Source organism: Chelonia mydas, chromosome 13 (genome assembly GCF_015237465.2).
Source record: "Chelonia mydas isolate rCheMyd1 chromosome 13, rCheMyd1.pri.v2, whole genome shotgun sequence".
NCBI classification, from domain to species: Eukaryota; Metazoa; Chordata; order Testudines; family Cheloniidae; genus Chelonia; species Chelonia mydas.
In genome coordinates this window covers 10,899,340-10,924,761 of record NC_051253.2, presented here as the reverse complement: position 1 = coordinate 10,924,761, position 25,422 = coordinate 10,899,340, and the positions used below count along the sequence as shown (strand labels likewise).

Here is a 25,422-nt window from a genome sequence, read left to right as displayed (position 1 = left end):
CTTTCTCATTATTTGCTTCAAAATTAGACCAGTGGTGCCCCTCCGCCTCCAAGTGGCTGGAATGCTCTGAGGTTATTCTGAAATTAAAGCTGATTCTTCTCTCAAAACCACTTTGATGTAATACACACACACACACTCTCTCTCTCTGTCTCTCTCTCTGTCTCTCTCTCTGTCTCTCTAATAAATTCTAAAGTTTGGATACTTAAAAGTGTTCTGACCTGTGCATGATTCTTTAAAATGTACATTTAAATGAGGATCATCCTAATAAATAATTGACTCAAAACTGGAAATATAAAAAAATATATTTCTAGCTTAGTGGGGATATTTTTACTAATAGTTGTGTCTTTTGGTTTATTGCAGCTTCATTACTTGCACTGTTGTAGGAAAGCTGCTTTCCATTATAAATCTCTGTTTTTAAACGTGCCTTAATGGGTCTGAGAACTTGGATGTAAAATCTCATCCCAGTAACACTTTTTTTTCTTTTTAACTGCAATTCTCATCTCATTATTATACAAGTACAAGATTCATTACATGCTTTCTTGGGTGCCTCTGATTTGGAAGCAATTCTGTTTGTGGTGTTAAACGCAGTTTTACAAGTATTTTAATAGACCCATAAACTAAGATTTTGGTGGGATTCTTTACCCTTCATTCTAAGTTTTCTAAATATTACTGTGCCTATATGAAAGTTTTTTAAAGATCTGTAAGAATTTTAACATGTCTGCATGACCCATCTTAGTGAACGTTTGAAAATTTCACTTTAAATAACCTATGCTTTTTTTTTTAATCTAGTGTTAGTATTTCCTCTTTGGATTTTTACTAAATGTTGAGGAAATATCATGTATTATAACTGCATGACAGGTTTGTATTTATATACTATGCATGATTGCAGAGACACCATAAAGATTAGCAGATCTAACATTATGCCAGCAGCTTTGTTTTTGTTTGCCTCCATATCCCACCAATCCTCTACTGTCCCTGCCTTCTCTGTTTCTCTTAGTAGGTATGGTACTAGAAATATGCAGGAAACCTCTTCCACCAATTTAAAGAGTAGAATTCTTGTATTTTTCAAAATCCTGCTTGCTCCCAAGAGTAGAAAGGATAGGCAAAACGGAGGGACAGCCGACGTGTGCATGCTCGCGGCTGCAAATAAACCTGGTGCCCTGGATTTGTTGTCAGCATATTGACCTGGTGAGAAGCTGGGGTTTTAGCAGTGTTGCAGTCCTTGTTTTTCAAGGGTTGGGAAACTCTTCTGGATGTGTTTGGAGAGGGGGAAAGGGGAAGGGGAATCTACTTTCAAGATACAGTACATAAAATTTTGGACTTCTCAGCCTTAATGTCCCTTTAAGGAAAATATTATATAATTATACAGTAACTTGGAACTCCATAGCTGCAGAATAGACAAAGTCTTTGAGAAAAGAATTTCAATTCTCAGATATTTAGATCTTTTGCTTTTTAAAAAGCTACACTTAAATAACATTAAAATTATGGTAAAGAGACAAAAGGCAGAAAATTCAAAGTAAGGTAAAGGTGATGATCTTTCTGGAGCAAGAAAGGCACGGGTTACTTACAAATAATATTAGTGTTGCCCTTAATTTACAGTTTATTTTCTCTCTCTTAAATGACAATAGAACCTAATTTTGCTGTGCTTGATGAGGCAAAACTGTCATTGATTTTGATGGAAGTTTGCATAGGTAATGTCTGCTGAATCAGGCCCTTCATTGGTAAAATCAGTAAACAACTAATGGTTTCATTTTCAGAAACAGAAACTGAACTGTGACTGCTCCCTCGGAGGTGCCCCTAACCACGACAAATAGGACTGTGATTAGTTCAGATAATAATGTAGTAATAAACGCACAAGACTGAGAGGAGACCTGGAATCTGTTCTTGTTGGCTTGATGTATGACCTTGGGCAGCTCTTTTACTTAGTGTCTTGATTTCCCCATCTTTAAAACAGGGTGACTGATATTTCCCTTGGGGTGGGGAGGCAGGCATTGTGAGCCTGATTTGGTATCTGTAAAGTTCTTTGAGAGTCTCAGATGGAAGGAGCTTTAAAACTCAGAAGTGCTAATACTACTAAGAAACAGGTTTCAAATAAATGTTTTTGTTTAAAATTCAGCCTGAAATATTTTGAAATATATCATGTGCAGTGGTACCTTGTGGGGTGTTAATGTGTCAGAGAAGGGGGTCTAGGAAGAAAAGTCACTGTTGGTTTCATTTTGCTTGTAAACTCAGGTGATGGTTTTACAAAAAATAGTATCTGATAGGAATAAAACTTGCCTCTCTGAAAATAGATGTGTGATCTGTTGAAGGAGACCTTTGCTATATTCTCCTTGATTAGAACAAAAGCCTCTTTTAGACTGAGATTTAGATTTTTTGCTTGTCTGTCAACCACCTCATCAGATTTCAAAGACTAAAATTTCAAGTTACAAATCTTTCTGAAGGGGAAAATAAGGGGAACTTCCCTCATTGGGACTGGAGCCTTGGTAATGTTATGCTAATAGCTCTCCATTTTCATTTGCTAAACTAGACCCCCAAATGTGAACACACAGTAGTAGCAGAAAAGATTTCTGAACAGATAATTCTTAAACTCCAGAACTGCTGAAGAGAGAATGGAAATAAGTAGATCCTTTTATCTGGAAATCTTATCTTGCTTGGGGAATGGCAGGTTTATTAAAATTTGGAACAGTCTTTGGAGTGAATGATTCAGTCACTTACTGTGTCCCCCTACGCTATGGCAAGAAGGGCAAAAAAGGAACCTTTGTGCCAGCTTTCTGTCTGATTTGTTTAATAAATGCAGTTCCTAAAAAGTGGAAGGGAATTTGATGGTTCACAATGGCTTATATCGCCTACATTTTGTGTGTCCTTTCCCTTCCCTTAGGTGAGGAGGTCTGAGGAAAAATCCTGGTTTTGTTTCAGATCATCTTAGTTTACCTTTAAGTTTTAATACAATGAATTTCAATATCCAAGACAGAAGTCTGATGCCGTACTAGAGCTCTGCTCCTGCTTCTGTTGAAATCAGTTGGTTTGTTTTGCTAGCTGCAAATTAACTAAAATCATTTAACACCTCCCACCCTGCTTCTTAGCACTTTTTTTAATAGTGTAGATAAAGAGAGAATATTTTGTGCCAAAGAGATAACATTTTGCAGAGCAAGGACCGGTCCTGCAACTTGGTCCAAGGCAGGTTCGGGCCCCCAGTGAGAAGTGGGAATGACGCTGACTGAATGGCAGGGTTGCTTGCTGGAAAATAACTTCTTCCTCTAGTCTCAACGAAAGCAGCATGGAAAAAGGCAGTGTAGTTTTGGGGGGTTGGTTTTTTATGTCAGTGTTCGTTTTTGTAGTTTGAAGCAGAAATTGTTATTGATACAAGATCTAGCTTGATGGATTTTGGCTCCTTTGTTTCTGAAACACAGCAACTGTTTTGCTGTTTATTTCATCACAGCTACCTTTCTCTGTCCCTCTAAACATCCCAGAGCCCATAACAAATTACTTTCCAACTTCTCTTCCACAGCAGATTATGTTCTCCAGTAAATTGGAAGATGTGTGTCATCCCTTCATTTTCTGTCTCCAGCCTGAAGTCCCATAGATGAAATCTGTTTACATACATTTTCAGAGCTAAATTCTCTGCTGGCATAAATGGGCACATCTCCTCTGGAATCAGTGGAATTGTACCTGTCTACCCTAGTAGTGAATGCAGACTGGCACTGAAATGTCCTCACTCAAAACTTCACATTTTGGACAGATCATGAAAGGAACTTCAGAAAGAAAAATAGTGATTACGATAAATTTGTATGTATTTTTAATTACTCACTGATTTTGCATGTTAAAATGAAGCCAAAGTTGTAAGTGTTCCACTCCCATTGGGCATAATCTATTTTACTGGATAAATTGCATACTCAGAAAGAAAACAGTCTTGATTTGTAGTAACTGGGTATTCTCCAGGTATTGTACTATGAGCTTTCCTGAGGTCTCTTCACTTCCACCCCCCCACCCCACCCCCAATACACCCTCACTTTAGTTACAACAGGAGAGATGATAGCTTTTCCACTGCCGTTTTGGTTTTCTTTTTGTCTTTTTCTCATTGCAAATATCACCTTAATTTTGCAGATAGGCAGCTTCAGTCAGTTCAAGAGGTGTCCCTACAAATATGTATCATACATCTATGAATCAGTATGATTTTCTTGTGTGTGTTTTGGGAATTGAGGTCTCTCAAACACTTTTCATGAAGTGGAATATGCACGGAAAGGAGAGCTCTGTATTTAACACTTACATTGCTCTCTTTCTCCAAAAATGCTGCTGGAAGGATGATTGTAGGCTTTTTGGTAACTGTCACATAATTACATACTTTCCTCTAAAGTAGAATTGTTTTGAATATCAAACTTCATTGAATGCTGCAATTTATTTTTGTGGGGAAAGAAATATTTATTACATTCAAACTTATTTTACCTGGCATGGATGTAGCCGTTGGAATTCATCTCCCGTACATTACTGCTTCTCCTATGTGGCTGGTGTTTTTCAAGGAAATCATAGGTCTAAAAATAGTCTGCATAAACAACAGTAAGAGGTTTGTACTTTCAGTTCCAGGTTTTAGAAATCTCTCGTTGTTTTCTAATTGTCAGAGTTTCCAAAACCCCTTGCGTTCTTATGAAAGTGAAAAAGAGAGTTTGTGGAAGCCTGTTGTAAAATGTTACACTGAGATATATATTGTGTGGAAAGACTGGGATGTTTCAGAGTCGCATAGGTGATTAATATAACAGCGTTCATAACATAGCAAGAATTCCTGCATCAAATATTCTCCTGCTTATGAAATATACATTGTCACCACATGTTCCTGAGACTGCAGTTTTAAAAGCAGAATGCCTTTATTACCTGTTGAACCGTTTGTCTAGTCTGAATCCATAGATAGTCTTACCCTGAACACCCTGATTTTTAATTTTTTCAAAATGGTGTTTGTTTTTTACTTTAAACATCACATACTATTTGATTAATACCCTGGAAGATTTGAGAACAAATCCAGTATGAGCAGTGGCAATGCAAGTTTCCCTATACTGCTCTGTTTTCATGCCTTTAGCTCTACCTCAGTCTTCAGCAGTATCGCTGTGAAAACATTGTCAATAGGAGCTGTTTTTTAGGTGTAAATTTTTTTAAATAATGCTACTACTGCTTCCTAAGATATAGCCAAATGTTTTTAAACTTGCAAACCTGGAAATGTATAAAAGTCTGATATGGGTACGTAGTGACCAAAATTCATTGCTGGTGACTCTTCACTGGCCTGTGGAAGGAATTGATCATTTTTGTCCAGTTCCCAGTGCACAACGTCTACTTCACAAAGCCTGTGGTCGAGTTGGTGCTAATTGCCCCTATTTGTAGTCTTAGCAGAGTGACCAGTGAATAAATATGCATGGAGACTGAGATGCTTTCTTGACCCTAGAAAAGGTCAGCCAGGTGAGGGTTGAAATGCATTGTTCAAAGAGTCTGTAGGAACAGGAGGGGAAAACTTGTATTTCCACTACTTGTGCTATTGCTGTTCTATGGACAGAGGAGTTTGGTCAGAAGGAATTTCAATGTGGCATCTTTCAAAAATACGGTGCTTCTAGATTGTAGTAAATTACCAAAAAAGCTAACTGCAGAGGTATTTTCAGGCCTCTCGGTAATATGAATATGGAGACTTTAAAAGTGCTGTGTCGCTTGGATACCTACTTGGTATGACAGGTGTGATATGGATAAGTTTGTAGTATAAAATCTAGATATTGCTGTAGGCAGAAATATTGAGAATCTATGAAAGGTGGGCTGAGAGGGAAGAACTTTCATATAGTTGAGTTGCATTGGTGTCAATGTACACGAGAGCCTGTTCTCTTCATCCATTGTTTGTCTTTGTACTAGTGGGGTATAAAGCATATATATTAAGGCATTTTCTTGATAAATGTGTGAGTATTTTGCAACTGCTGTGAAACAAGTAATTAATAAAGCGGCATCCTGGGATTTTTCCTTCCAGTTAAAATGAAAGGAAATCAGGAGGGAATGATTACTGCTAAAGGTATTTTAAAGACCACGTTAGCCTTGATATCTTCTTTAGTTGTATTAATCAATTTGAGTAATACATATCTTGTTATGGCTAATTAATCTTCCATTGCCTAACCTGGTAAGTAAACTAGAAGCACTTCTGCAAACAATCAAAGGACAGATCAGTCCTACCTTACTCTGAACTTCATTAGCGACATAATTGGTGCAGGGATTTCACCCATTCTTTTGAAATAAAGTAGTAAAGTTTGATTTCAAAACAGTGTTCATGTCTTATTTTTGTAATAACTAAATGCAATGAAAGAAATATTTTGCCTAATGTTCTAATGTTTGGAATAGCAGAGTATCATAGCACAAGTTATGTTAATGTTTAGATATTGATATTTGTCCACATGGTTTGTAAAAATAAAACTACATGTGTGTTTCTTAACAATGAAACTGTTTTAGTGAAAACTGTAATGAGATTATCAGAACAGTTGATTAAATTTGTGTTCCTGGCCCTCTGCTGGTTAGCGGTAGCCAATGCAGTTCTTTTTATATTGCTCTTGCAGACACAGTGCCATATGTATGTTAAATAATTTACATCACCTCAGCATTTTTTGTATGTATGAAATGTAAGACGGGGGTGGGGACGACCCAAATGCCTGATAGCCTATCTTTTAGGTGAAGCGTACTCAAAAGTTGTACTTAAACTTTAGATACAGATCACAAATTTATTTGACAATGAATTTTTTTCCCAGTTTTCTAGACAAGATTGACATAGTCAAACAAAATGAATATACACCATCTGACCAGGTGAGTAAAATTTGTATTAAGTAATTCTATAACCCAACCACTATCTATTTCCCATTGCCAAGAATAACTAAGCTTTGAATTTCACAATATATATTTTAGCTTCCTTTTGTTGAATTGGCAGCTGCAGTCTCCATGATAGATGCCAACCTATGTTGTATGATGTTTAACATTGCATTGAAAATAAAGTTTACATTTATATGCTTTGATCTCAGCTCAAGTGTATCAGGAGCAAAGAACTGTAACGAGAAAAACTGCCCAGGTTAAAGTAAAGGTCAAACTTCTGCAGTAGTAAAAGCCTTCCCTTGTAACCATTGGAATTCGAGCTTCATAAAGTCAACTCCGCCAGCTGAATAACTGCCATAGATATTCCTTCTTAACTTAAATTTGGTTTATGCTTTCTCAGTCCTCCTGGCTCCCACTGCAAACTAGCTCTCTACATAAGGCAGGGGGCCACATTGCTGACAATTAAAGATTAGCTTTCCAGCCCTTTTCATACATGTTACCTGTAAAATCAGAGGACTGCCTTTTATTAAACTGAATGGCAGAATAGCCTACCAATCAATAGTCTATCAGTTTAAAACAGCATTTTCTACAGGACAATATTGTTGTAGTGAAAATGTAGTCTGACTCAGTGTTTTGTAATTAAAGGCAAGTGTCAATAGCACTGGCAAAACTTCCTTTGCAAATGACACTGGCTTGGGATCAGTGCATCCAGAGCTAGCAGAAGCTAAACTCCAAGCATGTTCTGCCCAATCAAAGTGAAGTTATCCTATTTTCATAATATCCCACTTTCATGCAGAATCACTTCATTAGTTACCCAAAAAAAAGTATGCTTAAAGTACAGCTAGTACTTCAGTTTTTAAGATTTAAATTAACATTATGGTAGAGTATGCAAATATAAAACTAATTGGGCTAGGGAAACCTAATTATAACAAACTGTGGACCAGTTACTACTCCATAATGCACAGGAGCCTGGATAAAGCCAGCTGTTGTCAGTTTTTGGTACATAGCTGGACTGTACTTTATATAAGCAAAATATGTGGCAGTCCTTGATTTTATTTATTAACATGCTGTTCAACAACAACATCCATTTTAAAACACTCAAGTCCATATCCAAGCCCTGATCCACATAAGTGAGCTCTTGTGCCTGTCCTGTCCACAGCTCCAGTGCTCTGCAAGCACTCAGAGATCTACCCTCATGGATCCGACTGCAGCATTGGGGCCAAAAATTGCTCACAAGACTTATCATATGTGTGGCCGAGTGAATAGATATCTAGACAGCAGAACAACAAAGCTTTCACATTCTACTAAAACAGTCAAACAACTGAACGAATTTTAAAGGTCAGGCTACTATGGATAGATTAGAATCAACACCCTCCCCTTGAAAAAAGAAAAGGAGTACTGGTGGCACCTTAGAGACTAACCAATTTGTTTGAGCACTTCATCCGATGAAGTGAGCTGTAGCTCACGAAAGCTTATGCTCAAATAAATTGGTTAGTCTCTAAGGTGCCACAAGTACTCCTTTTCTTTTTGCGAATACAGACTAACACGGCTGTTACTCTGAAACCTCCCCTTGAAAAGAATCCAATTCCAGTAGACCAGAGGCTGTAGTAGGACATGTTTTGTTAGGATTTGGTAGAACTTTCTATTACTGTGGCTTCTCTAACAGTACTTGATACTTCTAAACATTTCCCTACATCAAAATAGCCTTTGATTGTTTCTTTAGAATCTGTTGCAATCCCTTTAACTCATATCGAACAAAATATGGTTCTTTATGTGAACTGGCCAGCTCATCATAAATTAAGAATGCGATCCTGTGACTGGATCCATGCAAGCAGACTTCCTGTACCTGTGCAGAGTTCCAGGGGACTCCATGTGGGCCATAGGGATCTTCCATTGTAGATCTTAAGGCAGGATCAGGGTTCAAGAAGTTTGAAGAAGTAGAAAAGTCAGTTTTTAATTACCACAAAGAGAAAAAAGAGCGTTCTGACAGATTGCTTCCTCTTCAGGTGGAGACCCTCCTCTTTATGAGAGAACCGTTTCTCAAGTTACCAGATAGAATGGTCATAAAATAAGTGTAGTCATTTCTGATTTGTAAGTTTTCCAATAGTTGATGATGATCTGAAATTTAATTCATGCTCAGTGTTATCTAACCCCTGTTTTCAGGAAGGATTAGAAGTGCAGACTGACTTTTACCCACTTACAACTCTGATTTTCTTTGTCCCTTCTAAAATCACCCTTTCATCTAATTTCCTCTAATAGTCTAAAGTCCCTTCAGGGTTCTTCTAATAGTCTTTCCAGAGTTACTGGAAAAGAGCTTTGTATACAGCAGCTTTGTCAGTGTGCTTTATTTTTAAGACAAAGTGGGTGAGGTAATATCTTTTATCAGACCAGTTGTGTTTATGAAAAATACAAGATCTGAAGAGCTCTGTGTAGCTCGAAAGCTTCTCTCTTTTGCCAACAGAAGTTGGTCCAGTAAAAGATATTTCCTCACCCACCTTGTCTCTCGAATATCCTGGGATCAACACAGCTACAACAACAACATTTTATTTCTGTCACTATAGGGATTGTAGCTTTTGTTTAGTTTGCAAATAATTTGAGCTTTTGTTTGAGGACCAAACCACCAATCCCAAGACACAATGCACATGCACTTGACTTTGTGCACATGAGTAGTCCCATAAAGCGTGCACATGAGTTTCTGCAGAACAGTAGCCAAAAATGTTAGGCCATGTGAAAAAACACCTCCCAGAAGAACAAAAGTTTTAACAACGAAAAGCACCAGTGTGGACAGCGTTTAGTCGGTGGGGGGACGCTCTCCCGCCAACAAAGCTACTGCCCCTCACTGGAGGTTGTTTCCTTTAGTCGCCTGGAGAGCTCTCTCCCAGCGACAAAGAGCAGCTACAGCCCAGTGTGCACCTTACAAAAGCACAGCTGCAGCGTAGTTTTCCCAGAACTGTTTCAAGCAACAGTGATGAGGAGAGACCAATTTGCATCTTTTGCTCTTGAGATTACTTGGGGGTCAATTTACTCATTTATCCTTCTAAAAGCTGAGTTTCTTAAAAACTATTTATTCTTTTTTTTAAAAAAAATTGGGATCAATTATCTGTATTAAAAAATAAACACAGATTACCTGAAAAGTTTCTTTTTGAATTGCAAAGAGATTAGCCTGCAGATATTAAATCATAAATGTAATGTTTCAATTTTATATTGGAGGCCAGTGATGGCAGGAGCTTTGTGTATAATTATTAATTGTGTGCTTGTTTGGGACCACTGACCACTTCAGTGGAGCTTCATATATGTGCGGGAGAATGCCCATGTGGAGTAGTGCTTCTCTTCAGACATTTTGAAGATGGCCACTTGTGTTTTGAAACTTGCACTGATTCTAGAGCCTGACAGCTTCTAGTTTTTTCATATTTCATTTGTTAATTATCGGATAATTTTTTTAAAAAATTATTCCTAACAAATGAATCTAGTTAGAATATTTCAGCATACATATATCAGATATAATAAGTGTTCAAGAAAACTAGCAAGTTTGCAACAATTTGCTCTTAAAGAAGTGTCTGTAAAATGCAGCCATTTTGTTTAACTATTTAACAGTATTGTCTAACCTTTGGATTTTGTATAGTTGTGTGACTCTTTAAGCTTAAACAGTGACTAACTTATGATTCTTTTAATATAAGATCAGTGCAATAAGGGAGTGGCTTTTAATGCACTCATCAATTCTTTAATATTCTACTCCATTCTTGTGGTCTTATCTGTATGGTCCAAATGTAAGATCCATTTGTAACAGTGCCCAGTACAGTCTCAGTAATACCAAGATTAGTAACCATGGTAGTTTAAGTCCTGGATTTTAAAAACCTTCAGTCAGATTCAAAATTATGTTTCCTGATAGGCTTCAAATAAATTAAATCTTGAAAGGTCATGTTCTATCTATATCTGTTTGATATAAATCTATGTTAATTACCCTTTAGGCCAGTGGTTCTCAAACTTATTTTTTCGCGGACCACTTGAAAATTGCTGAGGGTCTTGGTGGACCACTTAATGATCTTTCCAAATGTTGTTTGTACCGTTAGCTAACTATTGTAAAGCTCTTTGGATAAAAGTGCTATATAAAAAAACCTAATTAACATGATTTTTTTCTACAAAATAAAAGCACACAACTCATATTTTAATATCAGTAGTCTCTCCCCCACCATGGCAGCCACCGAGCTGGGCTGGGAAAGAGGGGGTTCTCTCACCTGCAGCCGCAGCCCTAGAACTGGAGCAAGTCTCCTCTTTCTCTGGCTGCCGCAGCCCTTCACATCCTAAATTCCCCCTACCCCTTCTTCTCACCCCACTTCCCCCCCCCCCACCTCCTATTTCCCCCACCTCACCCCACTGCCACACCTACCCTCTATTCCCCCCAAGGCCACCGCCTCACCTTACATGTGCATCTTCTCCAGGGTCCAGGCACCTAATTAGTGGAGTCACGCCTGTGCGGCTCCACTAATTAGGTAGGCAGCCCTTCATTCTTTCGTGGGCGGCCACCCAGGTGCATTGCTTAGAAGGAACTATCCGCAGGTCACCTGAATGGAGCTCGGACCACAGTTTGAGAACCTCTGCTTTAGGCTGTCTACGTGCTTTCCAATCCATACAAAACATCTCTGGTGGCTTTTGTTAATTATGTAGGCCAATATCACAACTTTCCGACTTTATGGCTGTCTCACTTGTTGGCAGCTCTGGGGATCTGATTGTTTTGTGTCTCTATAGGAAAACCCTAATATGATCACATTTTTAAAAATCTGTTTCACATAACATTCCATCATTTGAGTTCCTAGTTCTTACCAATAATAACATGAGCCTCATGCTTTCCCCTAGTAGCCAGGTATTATGGAAGATTTCTCCCCTTCTTCCCAAAGTGCCACTTCATTAAGGTTATTGCCGCCCAGTGTCTGGAAGCTCCTTCTAACCCTCCTCTTGCAAGACTTAGCAACACTGGGTTTGGGAGAGAATCCAGGCTGCAGTCTGTTTAGGGCTTGGGAACAGGCCTGGAAGTGTGGGCAAGTTCATGGCTCCCAACCCCTCAGCCAAAAGCATTTCTAGGAAGTGTAGTGTCAGGGGGTGTTGGGGTGTCTAGGCCTCCCCAGCATGACACACTGGGAAGGGAAGCAGAAAATAAGCACATTTTTCTCTGATAACAGGAGAGACAGCGGATGAAGGCAGGAGCTGGAAGTATCTCCCAGTGATTGGGAGAGCTCTGCCTGCTTACATCTCCTTTAACCCTCAAGTCTCTGGGGAGAATCGGGAACCTCAGGAGGAAGAAGCCTCTTGTGTTTGCTTTGAGCTTTAATATTAGACTTTACAGTTTGGTTTTAAATACTGCTCCCCTGGGGCAAGTCTGGGTTCTCTGGAGAAAGAAACCCTATGGGAAGAGCCATGTTCGACTTAAAAGGAACTCCAGTGGGAGGCGGGGGGTAGCCATTGGAGAATGTCAGCCTGATACATTCCTGAATGTATGAAGCCATAATAATTTTGGTTATTTGGTAGATTGTTGCTCCTTTTTTGAACAAAAATGTGATGTTTGGGATGACAGTTGCTGTGTGGCATCTGTTGTCCCTAACTATGCTTCACCAAGCTACAGGATAAGCAAATAGCAGTGTGAGCTCAGTTATCTATTTTGAAAAGCTTAACATTTTATTATCCATATATCAGTGTGTTAAGCATCTACTTTTCTCAAGGTGAGCCAGTTCCATGTAGCCTCTCAGTCTTAATCCCTCACTATAGGGCATGGTGTGTCTCATGTGGGGAAACAGAAATGTAGGTTATTTTGCACTCCTGTGTGACAAAGCCATCCACTATTCGCCTGCATGTTTAATTTTGTTGTCTTATGCTCAGAAGTTTATAGTCTGATTTTTAAAGGTGGTGCTGAGCATTCACTGCCCCTCTGTAAAGCAGTGGAAGTTGTGGCTCATCACCTGAATGTCAGACCTTCAGTGGATTCTTGTAAGATTTAGTAGATCTGAAGGCCACATCCTCAGAAGTGCTCAGCACCTGCATTTGCCATTTTGCAAATGTTCGTTGCTTCTCAGGATTTGGCACTCGGATCCTGATTGTGCAAATGCTTGTTAGGCATGTGTACAAATTTTTAGGATGGGGGTCTTTGATTCTCAACTTCACCCAACTTCACATACGCTCCGTTTCTCTACAGCACTGAGTACAAGAGCAGCACTCAGCAAATTATTATATTTTCTTTTCAAATTTGTAGGTTTGAAGAATAATCAAATCACTGCTTTGAATAAATGACTTTTTCTCTTGTTCTCTAGGACCTGCTGAGATGCAGAGTTTTGACATCAGGAATTTTTGAAACCAAGTTTCAGGTGGACAAAGTAAACTTTCAGTAAGTATCCTTCTTCATTTAGTATTCCAAAGAATGACACCTGGCAAAAGTGATTAGGCAAAGAGGAGAAAATGCCATTTTAGGCCAGTTTATATGCTGGAGACAGCATTCGTATTGCTGAATTTAACACTTAACGGAAAGCAATTATTTTCAGATACTTCTGTCTAGGAGCTTTCCATTTTAAGTTTTAAAAACACCATGGGAATTGGCCGACCTCTTTCTGCTTTTGATTTAATGCCAAAGAACTGGTGGGTTTTTTTCACAAGTTTTGATAAAGCTTTTTGATAACTTGATTCTCCTTTACTCTGTCTTTCTATAAGCCTGAAAATAACTTTCCTGCTGCTTCTGCTTTTTTTAAATGGCAAACATCTTTTCTTCGGTTTTAATGCAGCTGACTTTAAAATGGATACTGTTTTGTTTAGCAACAAATGTGTATATAGCATTTTATCCTACCAAAATATCTGTTTTGTGCATTTGTATCAACTTCTCTGATAATGCAAAGCCAGAAGAAGAAGCAGAAAATGCACTTTTATAGATAATATTAAAATAATGGGGCCATGTCTAGTTATTTTTTTAATTGCTCAGCAGTAGAGTTAAAAGAAGATATGTACACACACACACGTTTAAAAGAAGATGTATACAAAAACCATTTTATTGGACCAATTCTGCCCTCTGGTAAGAGTCTGCAACTCTCGTTGTTCTCAGTGGAAACCGCATATAATTTGTCCCACAGAGCACAATTTTTGAAAGTAGTCACTTAGGCCCAATCTGTACAGGTGGGCCACTGCATCTGAGTGGAGCCCTCCTGATTTCAGTGGCACTTGGTGTAGGCTATGGCACCTGCCTAAACATATCTCACTTTTAAGATTGGGACCTAAAATTGTACTCTGGGATCTTGTTATTTGCTTCAGCACTAAGAGTCTGTCTACACTGCAATAAAACGCCAGTGGCTGGCCTGTATCAGTTGGCTCGGGCCGTGGGGCTCAGGTTGCGGGGCCATAAAATTGCAGTGTAGATGTATGGGCTTAAAATGGAGCCCGGGCCCTGGGACCCTGACCCTCACCGGGTTTCAGAGCCTGGGCTCCAACCCAAGCCCAAACATGTACACCGCTGTTTGTGGCTCCACAGCTCAAGCCTCCCTGCAAGCGCAAGTCACCTGACCCAGGCTCTGAGACTCACTGCCGCAGGCCTTGTTGTACTCTCTGCGCTGTTACCTGGATTCTTTTTCCCGAATCTCTTCATTTTATGACCTAATCTCTAATTTAAACTCTGGAGTTGGTCTGTACTCTGCTTGCCTTTTTAATTCTGTTCTGGTTTCCTGTAGTTTCCTTTTCCTCTCCTTCCTGTTGCCTTTCATATTATCTCTTGGAGAGTGTCTGTCAACCAGTTTTATCTAAATATAAAAGAACAGAGAGAAACTTTTCTTTGAACTGCTTCTATGCCTCCTTTTCTTCCAGGTCTGTCGTGTTCCATATATAACAAAAGTTTAAAATCAGTGTACTGACAAAGCTGTCCAAAATCCGTGTGTGTATCAGAGTAACAGAAGGTGCACACTTTCCGCCCTTTTCCAGTTTATAAGGAGCTGGTGCTTAACGGTTGTTTGATGGCCTTGACCCAAAAATGCTGACTCATAAATATCAGTCTGATATTGTTGAACCTAGATCTACAGTATCTGTGTCAGGAAACCTCTCATTGTAGTAGTTTTATTAAATGTCTCTTTGATCAGTGAGGACAAATAAGAACCCTATGATATGCTTCAGCAATTCTAGCTTTTCTTGTCTTTTTAATGCAAAAGAAGGAATGGGCTTGTCTACATGAAAACTTGGTGGGCGGCAAGCCAGGTATGAATGTATAGCTCACTAAGTCACTGTGTGATCCTGCTACCACGTATTAAAAGTTTGATAGTGTGCTGTGACATACTGCTATTTCAAATAGAACTGTAGTACTTTTAGTGCGCCGTAGAGAGTCCATCCACACGGACAACAGTTCATGTGCAGTTGTCTTGTGTTCCGTAGATTTACACCCCAGCTTGCCGCACACTAACTTTTCATGTAGCCCTAAAAGTACTACATTACTTTCTGGGGTGAAAACCTCTTTGCACTGACAAATAGGCTGTTACTCCTACCTGCAGATTCTGGCAGTCCTTTGTCTCATTAGGTTCTAAAAAATGGGGAGTCCTGAGGTTGTTTACATGCTCTATTCACATACAGCATTTACCCTTACTTTAAATACTGTATGTCCGAGTCAGGAGAGCAGCGGTGTTTTTGTACAGTAAGTGACTAAGATTTTTTCCTCTTTAGCATGTTTGATGTTGGAGGGCAGCGAGATGAACGCCGAAAATGGATCCAATGTTTCAATGGTAAGATTTGGGATTTATTTTTTTTATAAAATTTAAAAAATAAAAGTTCATTGCAATATTTTAATGTAAATAACAGCACATGATATTTAACTCCTGTCCTCTTCAGTTGTCTGAAATCATAAGGTGTCTCTTTGAACAGACAGATTGACTGGAATTTGTATCATCATGTAATCTACTGTAACTGTTCTGAATGTCTTGAGTGAAAATTTGGGTGGGAAGGAAAGCAAGCTGGGTAAATTAGAATAGTTTATCCAAACTTCCTGCTGTCATTTAATTCGTTCTCCTTTTTGTGATTTGCCCGCGAATTTCCAAACTCTGTCTGTTCTGTCTTAACAAGTGAAGGGCTACATGTCTTCTGGAGAGGTATAGCATAAATACGGATGATCAAATTAGAATGCACACATTATTGTGTGTAAGAGAAGCTATGTTGCTGACCCAGGAGATGCCACTCTTCCAAGTTAACAGTGAACCATTGCCTCAGTATGGCGCTAGGGAGCCCTTTGGAGGTTTTGTCTTTTGGATAAGTTGTAAAATTGAGGTCTGGAGTGGCACTGCTCATAAAGTTTTCCACTGAGTTTTGAAATTGTTGCACTTTCTTAGGCACCCATGTATTTCTGTAGGACAGCTTTTAAAATAATTGTATAGAATGTGTTAGGCCCTGTCTAAATTGACAAGGAAAACGCTAACCACCTTGCTGGGGAAAGCTCCTTGGTAAGCTCCTTCCTCTAGAATGGCACTTAAAAGTCCTTCGCACTTTTCTCAAGAGCTGGACTGTTAACACTTTTTTTGTGTCCTGGCCAAAATTCATTTTGAGTAATCTAGTCTTTCGTAAATTCCCCCTGTAGTTTAAATTGTCCATAGTCCTCTGTGTCCTGAACCTAATGTGCGTGAGTTTTGTACAGCTGCTGCATTCCCTCCCCCTCTCCCCCAGGTGTCTGTATATCAGTTGCGTGTGAAGCATTTCTTTTATTCACATAATTTTGTAAAGCTAAATCTAGTCAAAAATTTTCGGGATCTTGATGTTAACTACTGCGTGTTTCTTGATTTAGATGTGACTGCTATCATATTTGTGGTGGCCAGCAGTAGCTACAACATGGTTATACGAGAGGACAATCAGACCAATCGGCTTCAAGAAGCACTAAACCTCTTCAAGAGTATCTGGAACAACAGGTCCATGAATTGAAGTTTTATCATTAATTTCACATGCATTAGTAACACTGTGTTATATTGATAAAGTTAATCTTTGGTACAAAGTGCACCATTTCTATTTCTGACATGGCCCATTCAATCATTATCTTTGATCTCCACTGTAAACTTGCTATATGGAATACTAACATACAGTATTAAAATCTAAAGGAAGAAAACTACACAGTATTGGAAAAATGGAAGTCATAAAACTGGAAAAAAATAAAATAAGCTTAAGAAAAACTGTGATAGTACAGAATATGAATATATTCTCTAAAGCAGTGGTTTTCAACCTTTTTTCATTCGCAGATCCCTAAAATATTTCAAATTGAGGTGTGGACCCCTTTGGAAATCTTAGACATAGTCTGTGGACCTGCAGAGGTCTGCAGACCACAGATTGAAAACCACTTCTCTAAAGTGTAGTGCATTATGTTTTTTGTTATTGGTGTTTAAGCTCAGCCATACATTCTAACAATATTTGGCTTCAATTTTCTTTAGGTGGCTACGGACCATTTCAGTAATTCTTTTCCTGAATAAACAGGATTTGCTAGCAGAGAAAGTTTTGGCAGGGAAATCTAAAATTGAAGACTACTTTCCAGAATTTGCTCGCTACACTACACCAGAGGATGGTAAGAGCATTGTTCTCATCTTTTTAATAAACCAGTATCATCAAAGTACCACTTCCTTGGACTATAGTATATGTTAATTGTGTACATAACATTTATTGGAAGTTTCAGATAAACTTTAAAGCAAGCAAATTTCCAGCGTTGAAAAAATGTTCAGTACCTTTCGGACAAATTGTAATTTAAATGTTTCTTCAGTCCCAGTAGAGGACATTATCTGTTGGACATACACAGAGGCATCTCAGCATGCTAGTGTTTTATTACACACTTTATTGCTGGACTCCACTGCCGCCTCAGTGCAGTGGTGGGGTGCAGCAGTGTCCTTTGAGGTGCAAGATTCCATGGGAACACCCTTGCTGTGTGTGAGAGCACTGAAGGTTCATTTTGTCCCTTATCCCAGGTGTGGTAGGTAGCAAGAAGTTAGAATAACTAAGTGGGGTCAGTAATGAGCCTTAAAAAAAAAAAAAAAAAGACTCTCTAAGGAAGTTTCCATCTCATATTATGTGGTTACTTATCAAATAAATATACTTTAATGCCCATCAGCCTTCCTTTATCTGCAACCAGAGTAGTTCAGCTCAACCCAGTCAATGGCATTAGGGGTCATATGGTTATGCAGGTTACCTGTAAGTTTCTAACCGAAGCTCGTATTTGCACTAATATTTCCTTAAATTCTGACATTATGGGCACCATCATGTTTTCTTGCTTTCCTGGAGTCTTGTTGTTTTAGATACCATATTAGAGACTAGAACTATAATATTTTATGTTAAGAAAATTGTTTCTATTGCAACTGAGCAGAAAACACAGACTAGTTCATAAAGTTGATAGTCAGTGGGTAAGTTATGATTTTCAGAATCGTTACTGTGAAACACCTACTTTAACAAATGCTTATTGTATTATTATTATTATTATTATTATTATTATTTATTATTAACTAGCAACACCAGAGCCTGGTGAGGATCCCAGAGTTACAAGGGCCAAGTATTTTATTAGAGATGAGTTTCTTGTAAGTATTTTCTTTTTTCTACGTATGTTTTTCTATCATACACTTAACTGTGTTTTAATATTGCAGAACTGTTTGCCTGCCCTTACAGTGGCTTATACTTAACCTGGGTGCTAGGTAATGTACCCAAGCTAGAGGGTTAAAAGGTGTTGGGTTTTTTAGCTACTTTTCATATGTTTGTTTAACAAGATATACAGTTAAATGATTAGAATAATTGTGGAGAATCTGTAATTCTCAAATGGGAGATAATGGGTGAATCCCTAACCCCACTGACCTCAGTAGCAAAACTCGCATTGATTTCAATGGGAGCCAAGATTTCATCCACTACGTCACTTCTAAAGGAAGTTGTGGTTCAAATCAATATATTATCTGCTGAATATTAATATTCCCCTGTATCATTCCCATCATCTCATTAGCCAGCTGATTAGTTGTAGTAACAATTGTTTAAGTATTTGTACAATAAGTACCTGAATTGGGTGTCATAATTATTAGGGATACTGAGCATTGCAATAAAAATTGGGACTCATCTATACCAGAGCCAAAAGAAATACTGAGAGGCTGTGTGTAGTTTGTGAAGAGGGGCTGAAGATTCACACGCAGGCAAAATTCAGCGCTCTGGAGGGGGAAGTTCACTATGGGAGTTGTGTGGGCCAGTTCCCTCCCACCTGCACATAAATTTCCCCATTAATGTGAATCAGTGAAGTTCTCTTATCTCTGTGCTACAGTTCAGTTCCCAAGTTCCCAAATACTCAATTTTTCCGCAAGCAACCCTGTTCCCCTCAAGTTAAATCCTTGGGGTGAAAACCTGATCCCACTGAAGTCAATGGGAGTTTTGCCACTGACTTCAGTGGGCTCCAGATTTCATCTTAGAACAGCAGTTCTCAAACTGTGGGTCAGGACCCCAAAGTGGGGTGCGACCCCATTTTAATGGGGTTGCCAGGGCTGACTTAAACTTGCTGCAGTCCGGGGCCGAAACCTGAGGGCTTCAGCCCTGGGCAGTGGAGCTCAGGTTACAGGCCCCCTGCCCAGAGCTGAAGCCCTTGGGCTTCGGCCTCCACCATCCATGCAACGGGCCTAGGACAGGCTCAGATTTCAGGCCCCCCCCTTCTGTGGTTGTGTAGTAACTTTTGTTGTCAGAAGGGGGTCGTGCCGCAATGAAGTTGGAGAACCCCTGTCTTAGAACTTACATAAAGTCCTCGCCAACATTCAGCTGAGGCTTGAGAGCATCATTTTTCCAGACAATTTTATTTTGACACACAATTTCTCTGTATTATTTCTACAGAGAATCAGCACAGCAAGTGGAGATGGAAGACATTACTGCTATCCTCACTTCACCTGTGCAGTGGATACAGAAAACATCCGGAGGGTTTTCAATGACTGTCGGGACATTATTCAACGGATGCACCTTCGCCAATATGAGTTGTTGTGATGGAGAGCACTTTTTTCTGTGTTTTGGACTCCTTATTCCTTATTAAAAAAAAAAAAAAAAGAAAAACAAAAAAGAAACAAAAAAAACCCTTGCCCACATAGGGTGGAAGAGAACTGTTGCAGTCTCCCTCTGATTTGCACCCCTCAACTTTTTCTCCTTGCTGGACAACAGCAGCACTTCTAAGCTTGCTTGTGTCCCCCTCAGACAGTTTGAGATGGCACCTAAAACTTAAAGGCCATTTTCATGGTGGGTTCCCTAACACTGTTGTTAACAAAATTAATTAATTAATGAATTAAAGGCCCTGAATGTGGAGCACCTGAAAGGATTGGGGATAAAATTAAAAAAGTAAACAAAAAAATGGGGAGAGAAAACCTTAGGTAATTTAGCACTGTTGTGGGCATAATCATATAACCCATGATTTCAACTTTGTATCCATTCACTGCATCAGACAAAAGAAGGTGCCAAGTCACAGACCAAGTTTGAAGACAGACACTTGAGTTTGGTTCTCTGACTGTAATGTGGCTTTGAACGGAAATACTGACAATTCTACAACAGACCTAGACAGTGCAAAAACTAACCGCTACCTTTCAGAAGGGTATTTTTAAATCCAGTCTTGGTGGTCTTAAGATGACCATGGACGTTATGAATTGAACTGCGTATGGCCTGTGATTGCAGAAAGAGTTAACCACACACTGTTTTCCGTTTGTCCACTGATGATCCTGTCTGCTATAAAAATCATTATCTGGACTTTAGTCCTCACGGTCTTTCCCTTCTTTTTCTTCTCCCCTGCCCTCATTTTTTTATTTTACTGCTGGATTATTATTCTTGTACAGACTGTAAAATGTATTATTTTGTACAACTTTATTGAAAAAATAACTTGTAGAAGATCTTTGTGCCTTGATTATGGCTGTACCTGTACAATGAGCTAAGATGTAAGTATGTTTGATTGCGCTGTACAGCTTTGTCAACCCTATCTGCAGCATTAGCTCAAGGTAGGGAAAATTTATCTGTAGTTTAGTTTTTCTGGTTTATAAAAGAAGGAAAAATACTGTTTAGTAAAAAACAAAAAAACAAAAAAAAAGTACAAATTGTGCAAACTTAACCACTTTAAAAGTGAGGTCTTCAACAAGTGACCAGATGTTGCAGCATCATGCTTTTTAATTTTTAGCTTTAATTCATTTAAATCTCTATCCAAATGCAAAACATGGCTTGTTTCTACATAAACCAAATTTTGCTACAAATTATAAATGTTAGTCTTTGGTCATTCATAGTCCTTTTCACAAAAGTCAAAAACAGAACAAAAACAAACACATAGGCATCATGCAGGTCTGCTGACCATCTGTAGACTGGGCCAAACACCCCACCAAACTCCACTATCCTGCGTGGGCATAATACTACAAGAATGATAAGGTGTATACCGCCCTTGGATTTGGTCACTGAATTCCAGTTTCAAATGACATTTTTATCTCTCTTTTAATAAAGAGATATCTTAGAATCTTTTTATTTTATATTAACTATATAAGTAGCTTAAAGTGAAGATGTGTGGATTTTTTCTTAAACTTGAATAATTTATGCAAATTATATGCTTAGAACAACATGTGGTACAGTAAAAAGAAAAAAGAGCAAAAATCACTGTAGCAATAAGAGAGCATGTAATTTTAGTAACTACTACACTGCTTTATATTTTATACCTAGGTGTTTTATGTCTCTGTGAGTGTATTACTTTTTCATGTGTCTAAACCTACGTGTACAATTTGTACAAAGTCAGAAATTACAGCTGTAATAACACATCTAGAACAGTGTTAGCATATAGTACTCACACGCCCTTCTCCACTCCCTCCCTCCTACTTACTCCCCCAAACCAATCTGGAGCTTACTGCAGTGAATTTTTTAAAAATTACCTCTTTGCCTTTCACACTAGCTTTTTTTTCACAAGATGTTAATTACTTTTTGGGAAGAGGTCCAATTTAAATTAATGCTAGGGTGTGGTCAGCAATGTGTGTGTGGCTAGATTTGCTACAGGTACCAGATGCCTTTTTAATGTTACAAACTGTAACCATTCAGAATTGAGAATTTTTTGCTTTTGTGGCTTCCTTTAATGAGGAAATTAACCACCTGGTCCTTTTTAACACATGTAGAAAGCAAGGACTTAGTGTTGGTAATATCTCATTCCCCATTTGGTTCAAAATGACTAGTGATCTTTCAGAAGACGTTAAATTGTCTTGAAACTTTGGCTGCAATTGCTAATCAGATTTGAAAAACCTGTCTGTCCAGTTCACAATTTGGAAAGCTGCCACCTTAGCTTTGTGAATCGGTAGAAGAGCCTGACCCAAAATAGCCCTCACATTCTTTGATTGGAATCACAATCTGGAGGTTAAGGGTTGGGGTTTCAGTAGGTAAAAGTGGGATGGGGAAAAAAAGGAAATAAAACATGAGCCTTAATTTTTGTTACAGGAGCAAAAACCTTTTAAGTTTAGTGCCAACCCTTATCTTTTTAAGCCTGGAGGGAGTTGGTTGAAGCATCAAATTTATATACAAGTGGGGGAAATCTAATGGTAAGGAATGGTTTCAGAGTAGCAGCTGTGTTAGTCTGTATTCGCAAAAAGAAAAGGAGTACTTGTGGCACCTTAGAGACTAACCAATTTATTTGAGCATAAGTTTTCGTGAGCTACAGCTCACTCATCAAATGCATTCAGTGGAAATGCATCCGATGAAGTGAGCTGTAGCTCATGAAAGCTTATGCTCAGATAAATTGGTTAGTCTCTAAGGTGCCACAAGTCCTCCTTTTCTTAATGGTAAGGAATGTAATCTCTGATCTGAGAAAAAGAAAGCACCTCCTCTTAAAAATAAAAAAACAATGTCAAACTCCTTCCTCTGACAATGACAAGGATACACAAGCATATGTAACAAAGAAGAAATAGATAAGACAATACCATTTTAAGAAACTTTCCTATAAAGCTTTATATAAATGGAAATGTTTAGGAGATGCTTTTTTTGAGAGAGAGAGAGAGAAGGCAGTGTATTGAAAAGTCAGGTTGCACATGTATGGAGTGTGTGTGTGTCTTAATGTCTCAGTATTGCCTTTGTTAGTTTCTTTAGTAGTCCATGCAGTTTGGTGGCCTGGTAAATGCAAGTCTTATTTTTAACAGCTTTTCTTTTTTGTTTTGTTTTTATTTTTAATACAAAACCATAAAGCTTTAATGCTTGCTGTTTAATTAGTAACTGTGTTTTCTTCTGTCTTTAATTTAGTAGCCATAATTTGAAGTTATTTGAACCATTCCAACTTAATGCTTGCTTATATTTTCTTAGTTTTGTTATTTTCCCTCCCCTTCCCTCATTTATTTATTTGAACTTCTTGTTTTCATAATTGAGGACTTTCACCTTTTGTCTCATTCACCTGTTTGGGAATTTCTGACCCTTACATCCAAGACTTTACTCATTCTACTCAGTATTCATTGATGCTGAAGTGTAAGATACCTGCAAATGTAAACACTACCACTTCTATTAATAAAAACAAATACAGTGTTTTAGGGGCACATTTGCATCACTATAGTTAAGGTTGTGTCAGTATTTCCATTATAAACCCATAGGGGAGTCTATACCTTGGCACCAAATTGCCCCAGGCTAAATCTTGCCATACGAGGCTTCCGCTCAAGCATGATTTGGAGGGTTGGTTTTTAAACAATTTCCAACACAAACTTTTGGTTCTGTTTTAAATTATACAACTGTTTTGTTGGACAGGGGTTGATTTTAAAAAAATGATTGGTTCAAGATATTTTTGGCACTTGTATAACTCAAAAACGGTTTTGATTTAAAACATAACCTTTGGCAAGCCAGTAATCTACCATATGATCTGATCACTTTGGGTATTTTGTAAAAATGATGATAATAAATGGTAGCAGTGTCGTGGTTTCAAAATCAGCTACTGTGCATTTGCAGTAACTTATTTCAACCCAAGGATTTTGAACAGTGTGGACTTAGTGTATATGTGCAGCAGCCAGTGTGATACAGTCAATAGTCGTGTCTCCAGAGGTGCTTTCTATGGTCTGTTGAGGGAAATAATCTATTAACTGTGGAGGATTTACCCTACAAACCCAGATAGCTCAGACAGCATCAACAATGATTTTTTTAAATAGAGGGTGACATCCTGGCCTGACAGAAGTCAGTGGGAGTCGTTTTCTTACCACTCACTTCATTGGGCCAGGATTTCACCGAAAGTGTGTGAATGGGGACTAACATGAGGAACGGGAGCTAATTCCTGTTGTCTCATACTGCACACTATCAAAATTGGTACACACAGAAGAATATTTTTAACCAATAAATCTATGCATAGATTTATCATTTGTTTATAGACGTTTTTGTGGTGCTCATCACTGTAGTATCTGTGCACCTTATAACCATGAACATTCCTGTGAAGTGGGATGTTTGTATTAAATCCCCATTTTACGAATGGGGAAATGAGGTACAGAAAAATGAAATGATTTACCTAAACCACACAGGAAGCTGGTTGCAAATTTGGGGCTAGAACCCAGGTCATCCGAGTCCCAGTCCAGTGCCTTAACAATGAAACCATTGGTTATTGGTGCTATATAAATGCTGAAGGTAGATAAAATAATTATGAGCTATCAAATAATACAAGTTACATTGGAGGAGAAACCCCGTCTATGCCTTTTCGTACAATACATGTGTTTATCCATGTTGGCAATCTTAGCACTGAATCCTTTTCCCTGTGAAGTCAATGACAAAACTCCTGTTAACTTTAAAAAGCAGAATCAGGCACATCGAATGGCATCAGTGGCGGCTGAGGGCAGTCAGTAACTTACAAAACTGGACGCTTGTTCCTTCATAACGTATGTTGTGTTTGTACCACCATGAAAAGTATTTATAGGCAAAATCTCTTTGCATTCACAGAGGAAAACTGTACCCCTCTCCTTCAGCTTGGTGTTTCTGAAAGTTCAGTGTTAGGGGGAGGAACCTTCTTCTGCTTTAAAAAACTTAGAAAAGCTTTTGAAAATAAAATAAGTTACAAAGGGGATTTCTGAACCTCAGTTGGTGAAACTCCTGACACCAAAAAATGACCTCATTTGGAGACTGGCAAGGTGGGAGTTCCAGCATAACATACGGAACTAGTTTCCATCCTATGTTAATATTGGTGAAACCATCCAAAAATGAAGTTAATCGGTTTGTTTAAATATTAAGCATGCAAGATGGTATTTCATTTCTTAGGTCAGTGTTAAAGCAGGATGGGAACTGCTTTTGAGTATCATCCTGTCAGTGTCACACAGAGGTCAGTAAATGGCAGCCATCAGTATTGGGCTCATAATAATGGTTGTACATAATTGTATTTTCAGTTAAATTTCTTTATTAATGGTGAAAACTGCTTTTCATCCTGTCTACTTTTAATGTGCTGAGCAAAGCTGAAAAGGATTTTGGGGTGATAGTGAATCACAAAGTGAATATGGGTCAACACTGTCATGCAGTGATGAAAAAGACTAATATCATTCTGGGGTGTATTAACAGGCAGAGCAGTCCCTTGGGTAGGGTGAATCAGGGCAACCGCTCTGGGCCCTGCGCTTTGGGGGGCCCCGCAGGCCGATGCGATTGGCCAGCGCGATCGGTCCCGGAAGACATAGGTGC

General features: G+C 38.6%; 1 protein-coding gene across 7 annotated transcripts in view; it reads left to right on the top strand.

Moving 5' to 3' along the window:
- GNAS (GNAS complex locus) overlaps positions 1–23,706 on the top strand; it is a 255,492-nt gene extending 231,786 nt beyond the window's left edge. For all 7 annotated transcript variants that reach the window (XM_037877186.2, XM_037877182.2, XM_037877184.2 and 4 more), the window contains 7 exons: positions 6,759–6,813; positions 13,116–13,189; positions 15,490–15,548; positions 16,598–16,718; positions 17,232–17,362; positions 18,292–18,359; positions 19,639–23,706. In XM_037877186.2, coding sequence (XP_037733114.1) covers positions 6,759–6,813; positions 13,116–13,189; positions 15,490–15,548; positions 16,598–16,718; positions 17,232–17,362; positions 18,292–18,359; positions 19,639–19,785 — 655 coding nt within the window. In that variant the 3' untranslated portion in view covers positions 19,786–23,706. The remainder of the gene's footprint in view (positions 1–6,758; positions 6,814–13,115; positions 13,190–15,489; positions 15,549–16,597; positions 16,719–17,231; positions 17,363–18,291; positions 18,360–19,638) is intronic.
- The last annotated feature ends 1,716 nt before the right edge of the window (positions 23,707–25,422 follow it).